Source organism: Bos grunniens, chromosome 6 (assembly GCF_055505025.1).
Source record: "Bos grunniens cultivar Pamir isolate PY7600 chromosome 6, Bosgru_T2T1.0, whole genome shotgun sequence".
NCBI lineage: Eukaryota > Metazoa > Chordata > Mammalia > Artiodactyla > Bovidae > Bos > Bos grunniens.
Genome location: NC_141170.1, coordinates 1,422,155 through 1,444,704, shown reverse-complemented (window position 1 = coordinate 1,444,704; position 22,550 = coordinate 1,422,155). Strand labels below are relative to the sequence as shown.

Sequence of the window (22,550 nt, the reverse complement as noted above, 5' to 3'; positions counted from 1 at the left end):
TGCTTGCCCGAGCCTGCCCTGCTGCCCTCTGGGTCTAGAAGCCGCTGGATGCCTAGGGGCCTGGGATAGGGGCTTGGGCCCTCGGGGCATCCAGTTGGAGACTATGAGGCCTTATGATGGTGTGTAGCAGCCAGGGCCAAGTGAAGGCTACCTGAGCATGTCCTGGAAAGCCCAGAAGGCTTCCTGGAAGAGGCGGGGACACAGGCCAGGAAGGCCTAGCCCAGAGAACACAGACAGTAAGACTGGGATAGGGCTTCTGGGGTGAGCCCTGAAGCCCCTGCTGTCTGGGGGAGACTTGCCGTCTGCTCCAGGCTCACACTCCTCGGGGCTCTGGGAAGAAAGGGCCTTGGAGATAGCTGGCAGGGGCTGAGGGGCGGCAGTAGGGCTGAGCTGGGCACTGGTCCTGCCCCCCCAGCCTGTGCCCAGGACCTGGGAGTGGAGCAGGCTGGTGGCCCTGAGCCGCCTGCAGCCACACCCACCCCTGCAGTGGGCACCTCAGTCTGCACCATCTCCCTCCTTCGTTGGTTTTTCTCCCTGAGAAAAAGTTTAAAAGAAAATCTTATTGTTTTGCTTTTGGACATTTTTGGATACTTAAGACAATCATCTATAGATTGTCCAGGGGTCATTGAGTATAGTCAGAAAACTCTGTAAAGAGAGAAAAAAATATACCCCACAAATTGTTCACAAGTATAATGAACTTTTTTTTCTTATTTTACATTTAAGACTGACATGGACATTATGTTGACGAGGCAGACATTTGTTACATCCTCACGCATCTTGATTTTGCTGTCTCCTTGTGTTCTGGGGACAATGCTCTCCCGAGTGTTAAACTCTTTCGAAGGCCCTCCGTGCCCTTACCCGGGCGGCTTGTGCGCCCTTTGACGGAACTCGATGCTGGCTGTGACTGCCCAGGCCCTGCCGCCACCTCCCTACGTCAAGTGCGCAGACTGAGAGGCACTTGGGGGCTTCCCTGGTGGCTCAGTGGCAAAGAACTGCCGGCCAGTGCGGGAGGCATTGGCTCAGTCCCTGGCCCAGGAAGAGCCCATGTGCCACAGAGTGACTAAGCCCATGCGCTGCGACTGCTGAGCCTGCGCTCTGCGAGAAGGGAGACCACTGCCACGAGAAGCCCGCCCACCGCACCTGCAGAGCAGCCCCCACTCGCCACAACTGGAGGAAAGCCCATGCGGCAGTGAAGACTGGGCACAGCCAAAGAGAAATACAAAGATCTTTAGAGAAAGAAGCGCTTGCTGCTTTGGGTCTGATGCTAGTATCTCTGCCATTCCTGCCCCTGCCCTGCACCTGGCACACTGCCTCCCAGGGCTTCCCAGGCAGCCTTCACTGCACCCCACAACACCCTGAGGCCGCTACCGCCAACTCCGGTTTATCGCTGGGGAGACCGAGGCTCAGAGAGGTTCTGAGGCCAAGGTCTTGTGGTCAGACAATAATCCGGGGTGGCTTTGGTGGAGGGGCCAATGACAGAAGCCTCCGGGGCTCGCCCCTGGTCCTGGCACACAGTGGGCGGCTTGCAGGCTGACCGCCGTGCTGGGCTGGGCATGGCCCTCTAGCCCCTGAGAGATGACCCCAGAGCTCATCTCTGTCCCTGCGCCTCAGTCCCTGTCGGAACCTGCCACCACTCGGGGTCCGCACTGGGCTGGGGGAGGGCTCCAGCCCTGACCGCTCACTCCCAGCCTCCTCCCTGGAGCACTGGGCCTGGGAACACTGAGGGCAGCAGGACTCCAACCCGGTGACTGAGGGGGCGAGAGAGAAGGCAGGACAGGGCCTGGTTACCCTGGCGGTATGAGCGGGGTTCTGGAGGGGGAAGGGCTGCACACACGCTCTCCCCCTGGGGGGGGGTGCTTCCCGCCGCTCTTCTGAGAGCCTCAGGCATGTCCCCAGTGTGTGTGCTGGCTGAGGGCTGGGTGACATGCGCCCTTAGGTACTGGGTCCAGGGCAAGGGAGCTGGGGCCTGGTCAGCATGGGAGAAGTTAGGAAACGGTCTTCCCGAGGGGTCCTTCCCTCGCAGGATCCTGGGGGTGGCGAGTTCGCCAGCCTTTCATAAGCTTCCCCCCAGGACTCCTCCTATGGTCCTCCGGTGCCCAGAGAGCGGTGTGCAGTTCTCATTTCAGAGCCAGGGAAGCTGAGGCAGGGGTGGGGTGGCGGATGAAACCTGCCCAACAGACCCCTAAGGCCTCCTGGACTCAGGCCCCGCAACTTCTCCCTGAGCCCCCCGGGGCTGGGAGCCCTGAGGTGAACTGGGCTTCTCCTAAGAGCAGCGGGGGAAAGAGTTTGGAGGAAGGGGCAGGAAAGGGAATGTGGGCTGGGGGGGGGGTGGCGCTGGGGGCCTGGGAGAGGGGAGGGGAGTTGGGGTGGGTGGGAATGGTCCAGGGCCCGTCTTGGATGCTAAGTGAAGGAAAGGGGTGGGGGCCTAGACTCCCAGAGGGAGGTGGCCTCTGAAGCCCGCTTCCTCCCTTCTAGTGTGGCCTCAGCGGGGTCGCACTCTGACAGGATAGGTCTCTTCACAGAAGGGGCAGGGAGAGCTGGGCAGGCATGGGAGATGCGGTAGGCCAGGAGGCTGCTCGCCCAGCCTGGGCTCAGGGAAGGCTGCCTGTAGGAGGTGACTGGGCCCTGCTTGAGACCTGCTCTAGGGAACTGTCCCAGGGTAGCACCCTGCCATCCTTGGATCTGGGCCAGCCAGCACCGACCCAGGGCAGCCCTCAGTGCCTGTAGTGCCCCTTCCATGGTGGGGTGAAGGGGGCACGCATTGAGGCTCTGCGTGTAGACACCTGACGGGTCCTGGGCAAGGCCACCCCATCCATCCTCCCCCTCGCCCCAGCACCCTCAGCTGGCAGCCTCAGACTATCCCCGGGGAGCTCTGGACTCACAGCTGCAGGTCGGGCCGGGTGGGACCACTTCCCCTGCTGGCTCTCTCTATCCCCCCATCCACCGCTCAACCTACATGGCGCTGCAGGGCTGCCCCCCCCCACCCCCGCAATGGGACCCCGACACCTCCACCCACAACGGCCGGCCCACGTCCCCATTGGCCGCTCACTGTGCGGGGCGCCCAGACAGTGCGGACCCCGTGGGCACGGGGAAGTGGTCCGTCCTGGGTGTGGCTGAGGGTGGAGGTCCCCCAAAGGCCTAGATGTAGTCAGTGGCGCAAGGTGGGACCCCGCGCACTCCTGCAGCCACTCCTCCGCCCCTGTGCTGTCGCTGCAGCACAGAGCGCACCCCAGGCCCCCCGGCAGGAAGGGAGGTGGGGGTCCAGCAGGTGCACTCACACCAGCACAGGTGCGGCTTTAGGACTGCAGTCAGCAGCGCATCCCTCACATAACCAGGGCTGGCCTGACCTTGCAAACACTAAGTGGTAAGCCAGGGGTCCTGCCTCCAACACGGAGAGCCCATGATGCACCCCGGCCCTCCTTTACCCTGCACAGCCCTGGCTGCCCCCCAAACTAAGTGGAGGGCCCAGGACTCGGCGCTTGCTAGGGATCTGCCCTGAACCTGGGGTGCTTGTGGAGCAGGGGCAGGAAGGGCCAGAGTTAACATCCAGGTAGTGTTTTGCGTTTTTGTTTTCTCATTGCCTGCAGCTTGCAGGATCTCCATTCTCAGCTCAGGGACTGCACCCGGGCCCTAGGCAGTGAAAGTCAGGAGTCCTAACCTCTGGAATGCCAGGGAATTCCCTGGAAGTGTTGCTTTAATGTCCACACAGGGCTGTCTAATGCCAGTTTCCAAGTTCCTCACTGGGTTCTGCCACCCGGGGTGCGGGAGCGGGGGCGGCGGGAAGAGGGAGGTGGGCACACATTCCTAACCCCCTTTCTCAAATCAAGTTGTGCTGGGCCTGGAGGTGGTTTGGTCTCCATGCTCCTGTGTCACCAGCCCTGGGTCACATGTCTGGCAGCACTAATCATTCTGTTGGGAATGCTGGGAGACTCTGGCAAGTCCTCAGGATTCCCAGCCTTTTTGCCTGTAAATTGGGGATGTGGAAACCCACGGAAATGCATATATACAGTCAATAGGTCCTGGGACTGCACGTGCTGGATTTTTAGTGTTTGTTCTGTTTTGTTGGCAGCAGCACTGGGGAACCCAGTCATTTCTACCCCACGCTCTCCAGCCCAAGGGCCCCTCTGCAGGAGCTCCCAAGCCAACAATCTCAATAACCTCTGAGAGGGAAAAATCAAGTGGGACTGAGGCCCATCTGGGACTGCCCCCCACCCCCAGGCTGCCAGTCCTGCTTCTGTGGGCCAGCTTAGGGTCAGGGGTCACTAGGGCCACCCGCCAGCCAGCTGGGAGCTCGATGAGAGCTCCCCTCCCAGGCAAAGCAATTTTCTTCCCTAGAAAGCGCTTCCGTGGCCAGAGGGGACAAGTGCTAGCCTCTTGGAATGTCCCCACCCTTTGGGCCAGACGTGATCACGCAGTCCTCTACTCATGGGAGCCCGTCTGGACTGTGGCGGCAGAGCGTTGCCCCCCTTCTTTTCTCAGATTCTTCCTTCTGCCCTAGGGTCCTCTGGGCGGCTCTGAGGGACCCCTCCTGCTGTGGGCCTCAGTTTCTCCACTGAGATCCTCAGGAAGCCCTGACCGTTAGGCTCAGACCGTCTACGCCTCTCCTCCAAGCCCGAGCCTTTCCCGGGGTCACGCTGTGTCTGGCGGGGAGGGTTGTCGTTTTTTTGCAGCCTCACGGGAGACCCCCGAGGACACCGCGAGGACCCGAACTTCCGCGAAGCCAGTGCGGCAGCAGGCTCAGGGCGACAGGTTCTTGCGCAGAGGACGCGGATCAGCGGACCGGCGGACCGGCTGGGTGTCCGGATCGCTCTCCGAGCCCCATCGGGCACTCGTGCGGGGGCCGGGCGGAGGGCGGCCCCGCCGCGCTCCGCTTCCTCTCGGCAACGCGTCCGGCCGCGGCGCCCTCATTGGCCGCGCGCCCCGCGGCCGACCATTGGCTCCGCCGGCCCTACTTTACATGGCCCTCTCTGGGCCAATAGGCGCGAGGCGCCTACTTAACATGCACGCCGGCCTCCAATCAGCGGGCGCGGGGGCCGGGCCCCCACGTGCTGTTGCTAAGCTTGGGCTTCTAAATTGTTACTACCGCGGCGGGCCTATCGGAGCGGAGCTTCGCAGCTGTCAACATTCTCGGCCCCGCCTGAGGCGTGCGGCCGGCTCCCATTGGCCCCGGCTGGACCCAGGGCCCGCCCCCGCCGCCCGAGCACCGGCTCCCATTTGCTGCGCCGGCCGCCGCTCGCCCTTATGTGTCAATTTGAGGGCCGCGAGGCGGAGGGGTGGCAGCCGAGCGCTCGGGGAGTCCGCGGGCGTCTGGGGAAGTGGGGCCGCCGGGCGCGCGGGGCGGGCGGCGAGCGGAGCCGGCCGGGCAGCGGCCGCCGCCGTCCCGAAGCGCTCACGCCGGGGGCGGGCAGGCGGGAGGATGGAGCTGAACTCCCTGCTGATCCTGCTGGAGGCGGCCGAGTACCTGGAGCGCAGGGACCGAGGTAGAGCCCTGCGCCCCTTTGTGCGACCGGACCGCGGGCGGGCGGGCGGGGCCGAGGCCGGGGGCCCGCTGACCGCGCCGTCTGTCCGCAGAGGCCGAGCACGGCTACGCGTCGGTGCTGCCCTTCGACGGCGACTTCGCCAGGAAGAAAACAAAGGCGGCCGGCCTGGTGCGCAAGGCCCCGAACAACAGGTACCGCCCCCCGCTCGCTCGCGCGGCGTCCCCCTCCTCTGCCCGGGCCGCGGAGCTTTACGCCCCCCGCCCGCCCCGGAGCGCGCTCCCCACCCCGGGCCCGACCCTAGCCCGCGCGGCCCGGCGGCCCGCCTGGAGGAGGAGGCGCCCGGGCCGCCGCAGCCCCGCCCGGCCGGCCGCGCCCGCCCCGTCGCCATCTTCCCCGCGGGCCGCGCCTCCTCGGCCTCTCGCGTAAACAGTGCCACGCGTACAGCGCCCGTCGCCCGGGGTCTCCTCCCGGGGCGGCTCTCCGCCCCAGACTTGTTCTGAACTTTACCGCGCTGGAAGAAACTTGTCAGGGGCGCTGGCCGGTGCCCCCTGGGTCTGGGGAAACTAAGGTTCGGTGCGGAAGCAGCGTGGGGCCGCTGGTCCTGACCTCTGCCCGCTGCGGGCCGGTGGGCTGCATCTCCGCTAAGAGCCGAGCCCGGGTGCTGGGCCGAGTGCCCCCAGGTCCCCGGGATCTGCAGGCTGGAGGCCCTGCCCCGGGCCCCCGGGCCCTCACACGGTGCCCATCGCTCCCACCCAGCCTCCTGACCCAAGTGAATCTCCAGCGATTAGTGCCGGGGTCCCTGTCTTTTGGGTCAGAGGCCCTTTTCCTAAGGGGCCGGGAGAGGCTGCAGGCTGGTGTGCTGCAGCCTGGCCTGGGACCCAGGCTGAGGAAGCCCGAAAGCCCGGGTGCACGTGTCTGGGTGGGAGAAAGAATCCTCAGCTAGGGCCCCCTGGGGGATTCCACTCTCTGGCTGCCCTGGGGACCATAGCACACCTGGCAGTGCCCAGCGGCCCATGTTGGTTCTGGCCCATGTCGCCAGGCTGGGAGCTGCCCTTCCAGGGGGCTTGGGGGCCTCTTGGCAGAGGGTGCGGCTCATTCCTGTGGCCTGCTCGTTCTTGGGAAACAGAAAGGCTGGCACAGGGACCCATCTCCTGTGACGTCCTGGCGCCCTGGGCCTGGCAAGAAAGCGGTGAAGTCTCCATCTGTTCTAGCTGCACATGCCTCTGAGTCCCAGCCCCGGGTCCCCCACTGGGGACCATTTGGGGCAGGGTGTGTGTGGGTGGGGGGACAACAGGACCTTGGGTCTCCTCGGTGAGCCAGCTGGGCCCCTGCTGTTGGTTCCTACTGTCCCAAGCACCCTGCCACCCATGGAAAACTTTGGGCGGTGACTTTTCAGTCCTATGGTTCGGATACTCAAAGCCAGTAACCAAGAGCATAGCTAGGGCTCTGTTGCACGTGCTAGTTAATGGCCACCCAGCCCCACGAAGGAGATGTTATTTTTATCTCTGGAGCTGAGGAAAGGGAGGCACAGGAGATTGAACCATTTGCTAGGGCCGCCCTTCCGTCTCTAGGGCTCCTGTTCTGAGGTGGGCCCTCTGCCCCCAGCGCTCTGCTGGGGTGGAGACCTTGAGGGCACTCAGGAGGGACCCAGAGGGTCTTCCGAGCCAGGGTGCACCTCCCTGCTGCTCCTCTTGGGGGAGCCCAGTGCTTTAGTCACCCCAGAGCTCCCAGGGCACCCCACGTGGCTGTCCTGGCCCAGCAGGGCATCAGGCAGTCCAGACCAGGGGCCAGGGTGGTTCAGGGCACAGGATGTAAAGGCCTGACTTGGCGGGGCAGCTGCACACATGCAAGGTCTGTGTCCCCCTTAGGAGGGGGAAGGGGTGGGCACAGAGGGGACCAGGATGAGGCCTGGGAGGTGGGGCAGAAAGGCAGTGCATGCTGGGGAAGACAGTGACCCCCACCATTGCCGGGGCTACTGGAAGGGGCACTGGTTCAGCAGGTGGGGACAGGAGCTGGCCCCTGGTCAGGGATCCGGTCCTATAGGGAAGTGGGCACAAGAGTGCCTCCTTTGAGGGGTTAAAGGGAGGAGCCAGTGGTGATAGCGGGGACCCACCTAGCAGGGCCCTGGGCAGGCAGCCCCTCCCTCCCCAGGCCGCTGTGATCCTGGGACCCAAGTGACAATCTCCCCACAGGGCTCTGCAAGCGTCGGGGACGAGGGGAGAGCTTCAGGAGGGCTCTGGCCCCTCTGTGTGCCCAGGCTGCCCGAGCAGCGCTGCGTCCGTCTGTGAGGGTCAGGCCACCAGGCCCCTCGCCAAAGGACTCTGGCCGCCCCTCACGCCCCTTACAAGTGAGCAGACCCACAGATCTGCAGCACCGGGCTGCCATCCAGGCCAGCAAGGAGCCTGATGGCTGTGCCCCCGCCCCGCCAGCCCTGGCAGAGGTTCGGAGGCTCCCTGCCCAGCCCATGTGACCAGCGAAGCCCTCGAGGCCCTGGAACGTGGAGGTTCTGAGGCTCCACAGGGCGCCCGGGAGCCAGCTGCCCAGGTGGGAGGAGAGGAGGCCTTGGGCCCGCGGGGCTGTGCTGGGACCCCGAGCCATGGCAGGTGTCAGAGGCAGGCTGGATAGGTGAGCCCATGGGGTCGGGATGGGAGACACCTGACCCCGGGTTCCCGGAACAGGAGGGTGAGGGTGGGCGGGTGGAGGTGGCAGGGCTCCAGGAGGGAGCGGGGCACGGGCCCGGGGCCCATCTGGTTGCGCTCTGAGGTGGCCTGGGTCCTCTGCCCACTCGTGAGGCCGCCCGGGGAGCCTCAGGGCCCCAGCTGGCTTGCCGCCTTCTTGCCTGCACGAAGAGGGTGACCTGAACCCAGGAGCTTGGTTGCACTGCCTCCGTCCCGCAGGGCGTTCCCACGGCCCTGCTCTCTCTGGTGCTCGGACTCTGTGCTTCCGTCCAAAGGCGGCAGGGTTTGGGCAGCAGAGGGGGCCGCCGGCCCCAGAGAGGCTGGTCCTCCCAGGCCTCAGCCCCGCAGGAAAGCAGAGGGCTGGCCTCGGTCTCCCGCCGGCCCAGAAGCACTCGTGTCTCAAAGGCTGCCTTCTAGGCTGATGCCCCCTGGCCTGGGACCACTCTGCTCGCAGGGCGTCCCCATGGGAATGGCGAGCTGTGAGCCTCTGGCTGTGTGAGCCGGATGGGGTGGGGCAGTACCCTGGCTGGTGATGCTGGGCCGGGGTGCTTGGGTCCCCAGGCTTGGCTTCTGTGCCTACCGGCCAGCACTTGGCCTTCTGTGCCAGCCCAGGTGGCTCCCAGTGCCCTACTGGCCTCGGGGAGTGGGCAGCTGAAGATGCAGGTGGCTCGGTGCCCAGCCGCCTTGGGAACAGAGGGTGGTCAGTCCCAGGGCTGGCTGCTGCTGCTCCGCGGGCCTGGCCCACAGCTCTGGAAGGGGCCCAGGCCCTCCTGCTGGCTAGGCACCGTGGACATGGCAGCACCCCTCTGTCTCTTGGTCACTGGGGGTGAGTTTCCCTAGCTTCCAGTCATCCGCTGCTCGTCTGCCCCAACCCTCAGCTTCCTGAGGCCCAGACTCCCTTCGTGCCGTCTGCAAGGTCTCCGGACCCCCGGGCGGGACCCGCGCCCCCTGCCCTGGTGGTGGGCAGTGCAGTGAGCTCTCCGGACCCCCGGGCGGGGCCCGCGCCCCCTGCCCTGGTGGTGGGCAGTGAACTGAGCTCTGTCTTTGTTTCTCCAAACAGGTCCTCACACAATGAGCTAGAAAAGCACAGGTAAGTGGTCTTTTCCCTCACCCACCGTGTGAACCTCCTGGCTCCTCCCACCTGCCCTTCTGCCGAGGAAGTGTTGCAGCCACCCCTCACCCCCTCTCCCTGCCTTTTGCCTCCTGGCCTGGCTCAGCACGCTGCTGGGCAGGCCCTTGTCCGGGGAGTGCAGGCGGCTGGGCTCTGCTCCCCGGTTCTGCTAAGCCAGCTGGCGGGGCTGGGGCTCCAGGTCCTTCCTGCCCTTGGGAGCTCAGCCTGGGAGATCCAGAAGCAGGGGGTCTGTGTGGAGGGTCAGGGACTTGGGGTGGGGCCGTGTGTGCTGTGTGTCAGTGAGGGCCGGCTCCCTGGAAGAGGAGCCCATCTGTTTTGGGATGTCCGAACCCTTCTGGGAACAGTTCGTCTTAAGTCTTTAGGATGCTGGCCACCTACGGGGAAGGTTTGACCCTCTCCGTCTGGGGGCCCCGGGCGCCTTGGGGCCTGACTTCCGAGGAGTTCCAAGTGGTCCTGTCCACAGGCAGTGGGGTGGGCAGCCAGGGCCTGGCCACGTGGGCCTGGTGGGAAGCTCTGCCCCGGGCAGGATCTGGGGCAGGCCTGCTTCATGCCTGCCTGCCGACCACAGAGCTGGGCCCGCTCTGGTCCTCCTCTGAGGAGCGTGGGGCCTGAGGTGAGAAGGGCAGCACAGTGGCCTGGAGAGGCTTCCCCCCACAGCCCCGATGAACCCCAGGGCCCTATGCCCTCCGCTGGCCCTCCACCCCCTGGCTGGCCCAGGCCTGTGGTCCGGCTGCGGGCCTCCCTTTGCAGCGGGGAGCAGGCCTGGCCAGGCTCGGCCTCTGGGACAGGTGTCATTGTGACCGACCCCAGCAGGACTGACAGGGAGCCGTGGGTGTGTCCAGGAGCCCCGAGGCCGGGACCGGGGTGACTCCCCGGAGACGTGAGTGGTAGCTTTCTTCTGACCTCTGCTCCTATCTTCGGATGGGCCGGTTCTTCCCTGATCTCTAGGCCTGGAGTGGGGTGGGGCCCGGGGGTCTACACACGAGGTGGCCGGTCGCAGCTTGCTCTGGAGCTCGGCTGGCTCTCTCTCTGTCCCCACCCCCACGCCTACGCCCACGGCAGCGCCAGCTTCCGCCCCCCTGGGATCGGGGCCTCTGCTGGGCGGGTGCTGAGTGGGGACAGGACGCCGTGTTCTCTGGAGGAGCTGCGCTTCCTGGACCGCTCCTGTGCTTTTGGGGGGTTCCTGAGAGAACCTGCCTGGCCCTGGGTGGCTCCCTGGCCAGAGGAGATGGCCAGGCTTGACTGGGGCTGGGAGCCTGGGCCGGCAGGGGCGGGGGTGTGCCCTGGGGAAGGCTTCCCGGGGTGGTACCTGGAGAATGGCCCTCCAGTGCAGACAGAGGGGGATGATGATGGAGGAGGGTGTGCAATGAGGACATGGCAGACAGAGGAGGAGGAGGAGGGGGACGAGGGCTGGCCTTTGACCCCTACAGCTGCCCCTTGACCTTGGCCTTGGCATCAGCCTCCGTCTCCCAGAGCTAGTCCTGAGGCTGGGCCTCCGGGGCCCTTTTGAGACAGGGATGGGGTGGTGGGTGGCCTGGGGTCTCTGTGTGTCCCCCTGCCCAGCCCAGCGCAGGGGCCTCTGTTCCTGGCCGGCCCGAAGGCAGGCTTGGTCAGCTCTGAGGAGCCCAGGGTCCTGGAGCTGGGGACCGTATTGGGGACCTCAGCTGTGGTTCGGCCTGTGGCTGCCTGGGGCTGGTGCCGGATGCGCCTGGCTGCTGGCCACAGGAAGGGCCGCCTGTTGTCCCCGGGAAAGCAGGAAGCATCTGGGGGTCACTTTCCCTGGACACTGGCTTCCCTGGAGGTGTGCCACCTTGGGCCAGTGGGCTTCCGCTTCCCAGGCCTCTGAGCCGGCGGACCCCCTAGCCCACCCTGCCCTGTGCCTCCTCTGTCCCCTCCGCAGAGACCGCAGGTCTGGCCAGTCTTCCAGGGCCAGAGCTCGGCTTCTGACCCCGTGACTGGGCCGCAGTGGCCGTGTTCCTTGGCGCCCGTGGCTCAGCTCCAGGCTTTCGCTTTTGTAGGGCAGAGGGGGCCCTTGGTATCCCATGGTGGGGCAGTCCCCCCTCCCAAAGGCCAGCCTGGGGCCCTGGGTGGAGCCCTGCTCACCTCTGTCTCCCCATCGTGGACGTGGTTATTCGGCTCCTATGTGTCGGTCCCTGCACAGGAGGTCTGCTGGCAGCTGCCCCGTCTGCCTGGTGCAGCCCCACTAGGCCTTGCCCTCTCCCAGCAGTCAGTACAGGGGGAGTGGGCTGCTTGCCCCCCGTCTCAGCCCCCGAGGGTCTGTGGGTCACTGTCCGTGTCGCCTCTGCCCTGGAGCCAGGTCTGGGGCACTTCAGAGTGCGGCCGCCCTGTTCTTCGGGCCCGGGCCGCCTGGTGAGGAGCGGGGCTTTTGGAGACAAGTTGGTAGGGCCCGTGTCAGGGGCTGAGCTGTGGGCAGGAGCTGCCATTAGCATTAAGCAGTTGTGTGGGTCTGTCCCCCAGTCCACACAGGGTTCCTGCAGGAAGCGGCAGGTGTTCAGGGCTCCCAGGAATGCCGGGTGCCGCGGGGCACTGGTGGAGGGCCTGGCACTGTAGCAGCTCCTGAGGCGGGCCGGGCCGAGCCCAGTGTCGCCCGGCTCCTTCGCACACCCCTCCGGCTCTGAGAGGTGGGAGGAGGCCCATTCCCCATGGGGATGGACCCTGGGGCCTGCCCAGGGCCCCACCGCTGGCCCTGCAGCCCATCTGGATGCTCCCCGTCCTGAGGCTGGCTGGACAGCTCATCCTGAGAGCATGGCGTGGCTGTAGCCAGCGGCTTCTCCTTGTCTCTTAAGAAGCTTCTTTCTGACTTCTAAAGAACTCTGTTCACGGACGTCGTGGGCAAGCATGGACCCCCAGCCCCCATGCCCCCCTCCCAGGGGCAGCATCCTGGGCAGCTGGGTGCTGAGCCTGCCACCCTCTCCCACGTGGCCCTCAGGGACGGGAGTGGAACCTTGCCACCCGCTACTTCCTAACTTGCCTTTTCCCCCGACGCCTACGCACGGTCTGTCTGTCCTGTGTGCCCACCGGGTGCTTCCTGATGGCTCTCCAGGAAGCGCAGACGGTACTGCCGTAGGGTTGGGTCGGGTCTTGTGGGTATGGAGGTGGAGATGGATTCATGGGGCCAAGATGCTGGACCTAGAAATGCCCGTTGAGGGTTGAGCCGCCTCGGTGGCCCTTCAGAACTGCCACCCCACCAAGGAGGCTGTGAGTGCCCTCTGGGCAGCCCAACAGCAAGTCACACCTTTTCAGTTTCAGCCCAAATCAGCATCTCCTGGGCGAGTTCTCCTTTCTGGGTCGTGGTGAGATGGTGTCGGTTTTGTGTTAGATTAGCCGTTCACATTCTGCAACTTGCCTGTTTGTGTTCTTTGCCTGTTTTCACAGAAGGGTACTCTTCTTTTTATTTTTGACGTGCGCGAACTGAAAATGTCACGAATACTAACCATTTGTCTTTTATGTGTATTGCAGATATCTTCCCACTGTTATTTGTCTTTTACCTGTGTTTTTTCTTCCTTGTACAAATGTGTCTTTCCTTGATTGTAAAAGTAACATGTGGGTTTTTAGCATAGAGAACCTGGAAAATAGAAAAGAACGCACAAAGCCAAAGAAATAAATGTTGCCAACCACGTCACGTGGAGACGCGTGCTTCCTGCCCTTCATTGTGTCCTGTGGAGTCTCTCGTGTGCGTTTACTGCTTTATTTTTTGACTGGTCCTTGGGTCACTTGTCACACAGGCTGCTCTGTCTGCTGACACGTCCACTCTGGTCATGGCATGGAAATGTGGAGTACCCTCAGATGACGTGGTTGTCTCTGGGTGGCGGAACATGGGGGTTCCTTTTCATTCACTTTTTTTCCTTTTGATTTGCATCTTCTGGTTTTCCACAAAAGATCACATACTGCGTGTGTGCTCAGATGGTGGGTTGTAAGCACGGCCATTTGCCTGAGTGCACAGGGAGCCCCACTCGTGAGCTGGCTGCAGGTGGCAGGCCAGGGGGCCCCAGGGGTCTCTGATTGCAAGCCGTGCTTATGCACGAAGCTGTTCACTGGGGCCTGAGGCCATCGGGCTGTGAGCCCGCTGCGGGCCCCTCTCTCAGCCCTGGCGCCCACGGCCCTGCTCCGAGCGGCCTGGGGACTGAGCTCAGCCTCAGTCTCGTATTCTGGATGTTCTGTCTAAGGTCAAGCTCAAGTTCACCTGGAGAACTCTAGGCCGTGCTGCCTGGGGCTGGGGTGCCCGCTGGCAAGGCACTGGGCTGCAGGACGGTGCTGTGTGGACGTGGGTGACTGGCCCTGGCAGCTGGGTCAGCCCTCCCCCCATCAGATGGGGCTGTTATCACGGCGGGGGCGGGGGGCTCCTGCACCCTCTGTCTCTGCACTTTAGGGGCCCCCTCTGTCCAAGGGACGTGGCCATCATGGCCCGCTTTCCTTCCAGAGACTGAGGGAGGCTGGCTTTGGAACAAGGGCATTGAAAGGTGGAGCTGCCAGGGTTGGCACCCGAGGAGGAGGGCGTGCACGCTGGCTCTGGTGATGGCAGGGCAGTGGGGTGGCAGAGCCTGGCCGGGGTTGGGGGTACCTGCCCTCCTCCCTGTCCTGAGAGTGTCGGCTGAGCGGGCAGCTTGGTTTGGGAACCACTTGGGTGGCCTGCACGGGCTCCAGTGGACACATGGACATAGCAGAGGCTCCTGGCCATCAGCGTGCTTTGACGGTGAGCCTGGCCACCTGACCCTGACGAGGGGAGCCGGGGAAGAAGGGCGCTTCTTCCCCGTCACGGCTCCTTGCCCAAGGCCCTGACCTGAGCGGATGCTGTTGGGTCTCAGGGTTTCGTGAGGAGACTGCATTCGCCCGCGTGGACACAGGGACAGGGTCTAGAGTGAGGCGGTTTCCAAAGGGGTCCCGGAAGCAGGTGGGGGGCTTGTCCGTGGCCTTCCCTGACGCAGATGGACTCACGTTGCCATGGTGATGAGAGTGCCCAGGGAGCATCCTGTGCTTGGCAAGGCGGAGCTTCTCTCTTGGGGTGGAGAGCTCTTCGGGGGCGTCCTGGACCACTGCGCTCTGGGAAGCCTGACCGGCGTCCTTGCTTCTCCTTCAGGTTGTCCCCATGAGGCTTCTGGACCCCACCGTGGAGGGAGGGGACAGCGGGGGAGCCGGGGCTCTCGGAGTCTTGCGGCAGCACTCGGGGCCCCGAGGGCCGTGCTGGCCACTCGGGCCCAGCCTCAGGGCCTGTTCCTCCACTGGGGCTTCTGGCAGGCCGTGGGTGCCAGGGGGCTGGGGGGCATTGCCAGCCGGGCTGGGAGGCGCCCGGGAGCGGCCCTGGGCAGGCAGGTCTGTGTGGGAGTCTGCTGGCCCCCTGCCCCCCTTGCCCTTGAGCCCTCAGTCTGCTCCGCTGACCTGCCCCATGGGCCGAGCTGCCTCTGCCTGACTGTCACGTCTTTGGGTCTTTCAGACGAGCCAAGCTCCGGCTCTACCTGGAGCAGCTCAAGCAGCTGGTGCCCCTGGGCCCGGACAGCACACGCCACACCACACTGAGCCTCCTGAAGCGTGCCAAGATGCACATCAAGGTGAGCAGGGTTCCCCCTCGCGGCCCCGCCACCCTGGGGAGGGACCCCGGGGCCTGAGGAAGGGCTGTGGGCCGCCCAGCAGGGGCTCCATGGGGGCTCGCGGTCTCTGGTGGGTGAGGGGCTCAGGCGCGGCGGGTGCAGGTTGGGTTCTGTGGGGCATGGGTCGGGGGGTGGGCTGTAGATTGCCCCCCAAGGCCCTGGCGTGGGGACAGGCTCTGAGCAGGCATAGGGGTTGGTCTCTAGGAGCTGGCAGTGGGGTGTGGGCTGAGTGAGACGTTGCCAGGGGCTGGCCTTCAAGGCCTTAAGACTGAGGGGTGGGTTTGGGGACCCACCAGTGTGGGTTCAGTCCTCCCGCAGGGCCCCCCGATGGCGTGGGTGTGGGCTCCCCCGTGCAGGGTCTTGAGGGGACTCAGCTGGTGCCCTGGGGCCCTCACTGAGGCTGTGGCTCCGTGCCCTGGGAGGTGTGCAGAGGGCAGGCAGGCAGGTGGCTGCCAGATTGTGCAGGCAGGGTGTCGTCTGAGTTGGAGTGCCAGGCCAGGGCTGGGTGGCGCTGTCCCAGGCTCTAGGCCCACTCGTGACTTGGTTTGGTCAAGCTGGCTGGTGGCCATGGGCCTTCTGGAGGTGGTCAGCAGACGCAGGGCACAGGGCTGGGGGTTGGGGGCAGGGGGCGGTGAGGAGGCGTGCATCAGGCCTTTGGGTCCCGCCCAGTCTGGGTGCCCTGGGGTGTCCTGGTGTGTGTGGGGGGGCGTCCCCACCCCTGGAAACTGGAGGCTGTCAGGAGAGGCAGAACACAGCACTGGGGGGCAGGGGTGGGGAGCGGAGAGGAGGGGTGCGTCAGGCCTTTGGGTCTGCCCAGGCTGGGTGCCCTGGGGCATCCCGGTGTGTGTGGGGGTGCCACCCCTCCCCAGAAACTGGAGGCCATCAGCAGACGCAGAGCACAGGGCTGGGGGGTTGGGGGCACCCAGCATAGACGCTGGGGTTGAGGGGGCGACAACGAGGGGTGCGTCAGGCCTTTGGGTCTGCCCAGGCTGGGTGCCCTGGGGCGCACCCCCCACCCTCAGGCTCACAGCTCGGCACCCCCCCTACCCCAGAAACTGGAGGAGCAGGACCGGCGGGCGCTGAGCATCAAGGAGCAGCTGCAGCGGGAGCACCGCTTCCTGAAGCGGCGCTTGGAGCAGCTGTCAGCGCAGAGCCTGGAGCGCGTGCGCACCGACAGCACGGGCTCCGCCGTCTCCACCGACGACTCGGAGCAAGGTGGGCCTTGGGGTGGGGGGCTGGCCTGTTGGCAGCCGCGGGGTGGGGGCGGCGCTTGCTCGAGGTGTGGCCCCCGGGACGGGATGAGGAAGCTAGGCCGGGTTCCCCAGAGGGCCAGGGACAGTGGGGGGCCCTTCGGGGGCCCGGCGCTAACCCGGCCCTTCCGTTCTCCGCAGAAGTGGACGTCGAGGGCATGGAGTTTGGCCCCGGCGAGCTGGACAGTGTGGGCAGCGGCAGTGACGTGGACGACCACTACAGCCTGCGGGGCGGCGGCTGCAGCCACGGCAGCTTCGGGCCCCCCTGCAGGCGGCCCGGCCGCCCTGGCCTCTCGTAGGCGCTGCCCTCCCCGCTCCTCGGCCCGCCCGCCCGGCCGAGCGCGTCGACCCTCCGGTCCTTGAAGCCTCTCCATGGGCCCACTGCTGTGCCATTCTGGAAGCTCCGCCGCCGCCCGGGCTGCCCGCCTGCCGGTCAGGGCCCGCCGCGCCGCCCGCTCCTCCCACCCGGGCAGGGACCCCTTCGGGAGGCGGGGCCCAGCTCCCACATCCGGGAGCCCAGCATAGCCGCCCACAGCGTGTTCTCAGATACCCAATCATTCCAGAAGTATTAAATGTCATTGCTGCAAACCTCGGCGGGCGCCGTGTGAGGGGCTTAATGACCACCACAGGGAGCTCAGACCCCAACCCCGGATCCCAGCAGAAAGGAGTGGACCGAGGAAGGAAGCGTGGCTCTCTGTCCATACGTCCATCTGTCTGTTGGTCCACGTAGGCTCCTGAGGCGTGGACGGAGGGATCCGTGAAGGGCGGGACTCGGGTGAGCACCCTGGGACCGTGGGTGGGCGGCAGCCTTTGCACCTGCAGGCATCAGGAGCCAGGGCTGGGCTTCTGGGGGGGCTGCCAGGCTACCCTACCCTGATTCGGGTGGCTTCTGCTCTGTTCTTAGGTCCCTCAGATGTGCACACGCACGCACCTAGGCACACACGCCTGCTCGCACACACATGCATACATGCAGACAGACGTGGTCACTGGACCCAGAGGGCACACGTCCCGGGGCCTTCAGGGGTCAGTTGGGCAAATGCCAGCCCCTGGCCTGTGCCTGGTCCCCCCTCCCACCCCCAGCCCACCTGCCCAGACTGCACAGGGCAGGCACTCCTCCCAGTGGGGGCTGGGAGTTGAAACCACTGGGTCCTCAGAGGCTCTCTCACCTCACTTTAAACACCACCAAGCAAAACGTTGCTGCATTTCCCAGCAGCCCAGAACAGGGCTCCAGGGAGACAAGCTTTTCTCCCCAAACGAAGGAGAAACACTTTTAAAGAGAAAGCACTCTGCTGACTTGGCCGCTGTCGCTGTGTGCCGCCTATTTCCTGTACGAGATTTTTTCTACTCTATTTTCCTAGCCGTATCGCGTCCTTGTTTGCTGAGGGGTGGGAGCGACCCAGCGTCTCAGGGACTCGTCCGTCTGTCACCGTCGTCCAAGTGTGCCTTGTGCCCGTGTCTGGCCCCACCCCGACCGCCACCACCAGCATCTCCCGCGTGGCTCACGGGACGCCCCCAGGTGCCCTCCTGGCCCTCTCCCTGCAGCCAAGCCCCCTAGGAGCGAGACTGCCTGGCCAGGTTGGCCCGGGGGCTGTGCGGCGGCAGGGTTCCGCTCTGTCCCCCGGCAGGAGGGGCTGTGACCTGTGGTCCTCCCGACCCCCCTTCCCCGCTGTGCAGTCTGACCTCCTAGGGTCTGTGGGGGGGGAGGGGGAACCGCTAACCCGAAAAATAGGTTCCTTCCTGTACCCAGCTTGAAGCCTCCCTTCTCCCCACCCTGAGCAAGGACTCCGGATGTCAGACACTGGCAGCTTCTGAAGACAAACGTCCACCCTGGGTGGACAGGCCTGGGCGTTAGGAGGCTTCTCCTGGCCTTCTGTCCCCAAGGCGTTGTCCCCGGGGACCACACAGCAATATTTGGGTGGGGGGCTGTGGGCCGACCCACAGTAGCGTCTGCCTCTCTTGTGCGTTGCCAATTTCCAGATTGCGGCGGGGAGGGGGTGGGGAACTTGAGTCTACCCCAGGAGGGTGGCCTGCTGAGGCACAAAGGGGGTCCCAGGAGACAACTCTGGCGCAGAACCTGCCCTCCAGGGGCCTGGGAGGGCAGTGGGGAGCAGGTTGAGGCGGGGACTGTGTGGGCGGCTGGGGACGCAGCTGGGTGTTATGGCGGTCGCAAGGTGAACTGTACTGTTGGTACCTCCTTCCAGTTCCTCTGGGGCCCAGCGTGGCCAGAGGGGCTTCTCCTGTCTGCCTGAGCTCATCCACTGACCGTTCCTTGCAAGGACCCCACACCCTCGGAGCAGGGCAGGATCACCCACAGTTAAGAGCCTTCCTTAGGACATGCGACTGCAGGCTCCTGGGGAGCTGTGTTCTGAATTCTAGAGCATCAATTCTCCAGCCACCCCCATCCTCACCCCCAACCCCCAGGAGACGTTCTGCTCTGGCCGGCAGAGTCCTCCCCAGGTGACCACTGTGGCCTCAGCTGACCTTCCTGGCCGGGAGACGCTCAGCCTGTGACTTTGCAGGCCATGGTTCCCCTGTGGACTAGGGGGTGGGCAGGTTGGCCTCACTGGCCAGCCAGGTATGCTGGGGCCCCAAATGTGACGCCTTGCCACTGGCAGATGCCAGCGAGGGTCTGTGCTGGAGCTGCTCACGTGCCCTCCCCTCCCCCGGCCACCTGCACTGGTGGCCAAGGGGACCAGAGGGTCGTCAAGAGCAAACCGGAGTGTTGTGGGGTCTGTAGAAAGCAACTGGGACCAGAACAGGGCCCCTGGCGGGGGGTGCCTGCACCCTTCCTCCGTGTGCTCTCATGCCCATGTGGCTCTTGGTGGCCGTGATCCTAGAAGCCCGGGCTCGGGTTTGGGTCAGCAGCCCCCGCGCCTCAGCGCAGGCCCCGCTGGCTGGGGAGGCGTAGGAAGGCCCCCCCCTGCCCCCCCCCGCCCCCGGCCGTCCATGTGTCCCTGGCCCTCCCCATGCAGGGCGGGTCTCGAAGCGTGGCGCCCAAGCTCGCTTCCCTGGCGATGGGGCTGTGTGCCCAGCCGTGGTCCTGAAGGCCCCTGCCTCCTGTGGGGCTCCAGGCAACCCCATGTGCCGGGTGAGGCAGGCTTCCCCCACTTTCCCACCCCCATCTCTCCGGGGCCAGCTCACCCGGGCCCTCCCCACTGCATGCATGCAGGACTCTGACCCCACACCTCCCCAGCCATGTCTTGGACACAGGGCAGGTTCCGCGCCAGAGTCGGAGGTTGGGGCAGGGGGAGGGGGGTGCTGCCCAGGGGGCCTGGTGCTGGCCGGGTGGGCATGTAACAAGATCCTTGCTAGAGAGAGAGGGCCGCCCCCACCCCAGCCTGTTCACCGGGAGGGGCTGTGCTGTACCGTTCTGTCTTTGTAACATAAATACAGATTTTTATACCTCACCTCTCTGTCTTCCCGTTCTTTCCATCCCTGTGTTGGGCGTCCGTCCCCTCAGTCCCCTGGGCGGCCTCGGTGGTCCTCACCACCATATCGGGAGTCTCGGCTTTCTGGGAGACCCTGCAGACCACGGGCCTCCCCTTCCTAGGAGCCGGCCTCTGGGAGCCCAGTGTCAGAGCTGCCTCCTTGGACGTCCCCTGGAGGTGAAGGTGGGACTGAGGTGGAAGCCATTCCCCCCCCCCCCCCGCCCCCACCTTCCTGGGTCTGTTTGCCAGGTGGGAGGTCTTGCTGCCAGCCTCAGACTTGGCCCCTGGGGCTGGGGCACTATCCTGAGGACAGCGGGGCCCTCAGGGTGTCCTGGGCCGGCCAGCTCAGCTTTGCCGGTGCCTCAGCCGCCTCCGTGTCAAGTGCCCTCCGTGCATGGCGGCCACTGGCTCTCAGGGTGGCCCTGGGAGAAGCCCCCGGACCTGGCCTTGGTGTCCCCGGAACGCCCTGTTGTGCAGGTGGGGGTGTGAGGCCCCAGCAGAGGCACCCCAGGAGGAAGAGCCCCGCCAGGGGTGGGGAACTGGGGTGGGGCTTTCCTGGGAAGCCGGGGTGCCATCCCGGGCCAGCCGCAGCCCAGCGAGGCGGCTCCCTGAGGTCTGTGGGCAGGTGAGGGGCGCCTGCAGGAGGGGATTTGGAGGGACCCCTGGGGACTCAGTTCCTCCTCCGTCCCCCCGGCAGAAAGCAGTACTCCGGCCTCTTGTACTGGGCGAGTCCCTGGGGGCACCTCTAGGAGAGAAGAGAATCTTGCCGGGAACACAGTTGGGGCCTTGAGCCACCAGCCCTTGGGCTTGAATGTGAATGCGGGTATCTGAATTCCAACTATTACTATGAGTTTAAATCACCACTTTTTTAAAAAAAAATCTTAGTTTTTTTGGCTGAGCCACACAGCATGTGGGATCTTAGTTCCCCAACTAGAGACTGAACCTGCACCCCCGGCCTGGGAAGTATGGTCCTAACCACAGGCCCACCGGGAAGGCCTTCCATCTTTTACTGAGGGCATGAACGCTTCAGGTGATTAGCGCCGAGGTCCTCCCCCTGCCTGTCTCACAGACAGGAAGCTGCGTCTCAGGCAGGGCGCCTGCCTTCCTCCAGTCACCTGCTGGAAGGTGGTGCCCTGTGACCCGACCCTAGCCCTCTGGGAAGCCTCCAACACCGAATGCCTTGAGCCCACTCCAGGCCCGGTTTATAGCCAGCCCCCTTCACCCCTGACCCAGGCGGGCCACCTGCCCGTGCTCTCCTTGGCGTCCAGAACAGCCTCCGGTGGTTTTGCTGCCCAGTCACCTCCAGGATTAAACCCAGCTGCCTGCCCTCTCCCCATCCACTCCTGTGCCTTCGGCTCAACCCAAGCCCACCCCGGCCCCTCTCTGTCCCTCCGCACTCCCCTCTGTTCGCAGCTTGGAAAGTCAGTCTTCCTGTCAGTTTTGATGGCCGTGATTTGGCCGCCCGGATCGGTGCTCGTCTGAGCTGGTTACTCAGGCTGCTCACTTCTTCCCTTTCCCAGCTCCTTGCCAGGCCAGGCCCGCGGGGCACACTAGCCCTGGCGGGATCTCTTGCCCATTTAGTCCGCAGTGGCTCTGCTCCTTCCTCGTTGCCTCCTGCCTCCTCAGCCTGTCCTGATGCTCTTTACCGGACCCCAAGCCCCCTCCAGGCCCCTGGTGCCCCACCCCCACCTCCAGCAGCTCCGGCTGGGGGTCATCTTGGTCAGCGCCTCAACCCCACCCACTCAGGAGTTTGAGGACTGTTTTCCCGTGTCACGTGATTGTCAGAGTGATGGAAGACAAGCTGGCTCTCCTCCCTCCCGCCGCCAGCCCCACAGCGCAGGGCACATGGATGGCGTTCTCCTGGCCGGGATGGAGCAGGAGGAGAGGTGGAACGAAAGCCACCTCTTGTTCATCTGGACGCGGACACTCATCCAGACTCGCGTTCTCTGGCTGTCAGGCTCGCTCTCTGCATGGGACACCCCCTGCCTCTGTCTCTTGCCATCTGTCACATTTGTGACTGCAGGACAGAGCTTCTCACGCTGTGTGTCACTTCCCACTCGGAAGGTGGAGTCCCGCCACCATCACCCAAAACTACATCTGAGAAGAGACGACCTTCGACATCAGACTGCAGTCTGATGCCTCTGAAAAGTTGTCCGAAACCTAAAACACATTTTAATATCAACAGGAGAAAAAAAGATTTTCATCGGAAGGAAACAACAAACACAGTTGTTTTGGTCTGTTTAGTCCAGCCGGGTGTCAGACTTTCTCACGAAGAGTCATTCCCGGCTCCCTTTACCTTTTGACTCCCTGTGCTGTGTGCTTGTCACTCAGTCGTGTCTGACTCTCTGCCACCCCATGGACTCTCTGCCAGGCTCTGCTGTCCACGGTGATTCTCCAGGCAAGAATACTGGAGTGAGTTACCATTGCCTTCTCCGCTTTGACTAAGTTCCCTTAAAACCCCAAATGGTTTTGATTGGGAGGAAAGCAAGCTTGTCCTGGAAGTAAGTGTAACCCACTTGCTTTCATAAATTCCAATGCAACCTCAAGTACAGAAATGCCCTAATAAGTTTCCAAGGAAAACTCTTTGAATAGTTAAACCTGTAGTATTTTCATTTGTACTCAGTGGGCTAATACCATTGTGATTTTTACTTATATTTTAATGTTTTTTTGGCGCCAGGAACATCTTTCAAGCAAATGACTAAGGTCAGCAGTTCGAAGTCATGTGGAGGGATTTGTGGGCCCAGGGAACGACTCAGGAGTCACTCAGAAAAGTGGGGTTCTAGTTCAGATCAGCGTGCTGGGGTCTCACCCTCCAGTTTCCCAGGGCTCTTTGTACAGAGCAGTCCTTTTCCTGCGTCTTTGCTTCAGTCTGAGTTCCTCCTCCCAATCTATAAATATCCCCAAGTTCCTCCCATCTTAAAACCCAAACCCTCCCCCAGCGTTGCATCCCCACCCCCCTCGTCTCCTGTTCTCCTG

General features: G+C 64.2%; 1 protein-coding gene across 2 annotated transcripts; it reads left to right on the top strand.

Annotated features, from left to right (window-relative positions):
* The first annotated feature begins 5,278 nt into the window (after positions 1 to 5,278).
* MXD4 (MAX dimerization protein 4) lies at positions 5,279 to 19,553 on the top strand. Of its 2 annotated transcripts, XR_015165066.1 has the most exons (7): positions 5,279 to 5,480; positions 5,572 to 5,671; positions 9,219 to 9,248; positions 14,743 to 14,857; positions 15,949 to 16,111; positions 16,288 to 16,921; positions 17,505 to 19,553. XR_015165066.1 is itself a non-coding variant. In XM_086404520.1 (6 exons), exons 1-6 carry the CDS (start codon positions 5,417 to 5,419, stop codon positions 16,443 to 16,445), a joined length of 630 nt encoding a protein of 209 aa, XP_086260646.1. In that variant the 5' UTR covers positions 5,279 to 5,416; the 3' UTR covers positions 16,446 to 19,553. The 2 variants fall into 2 exon arrangements, 1 of the variants encoding a protein (XP_086260646.1); XM_086404520.1 differs by having other exon boundaries at positions 16,288 to 19,553.
* Positions 19,554 to 22,550: the final 2,997 nt, after the last annotated feature.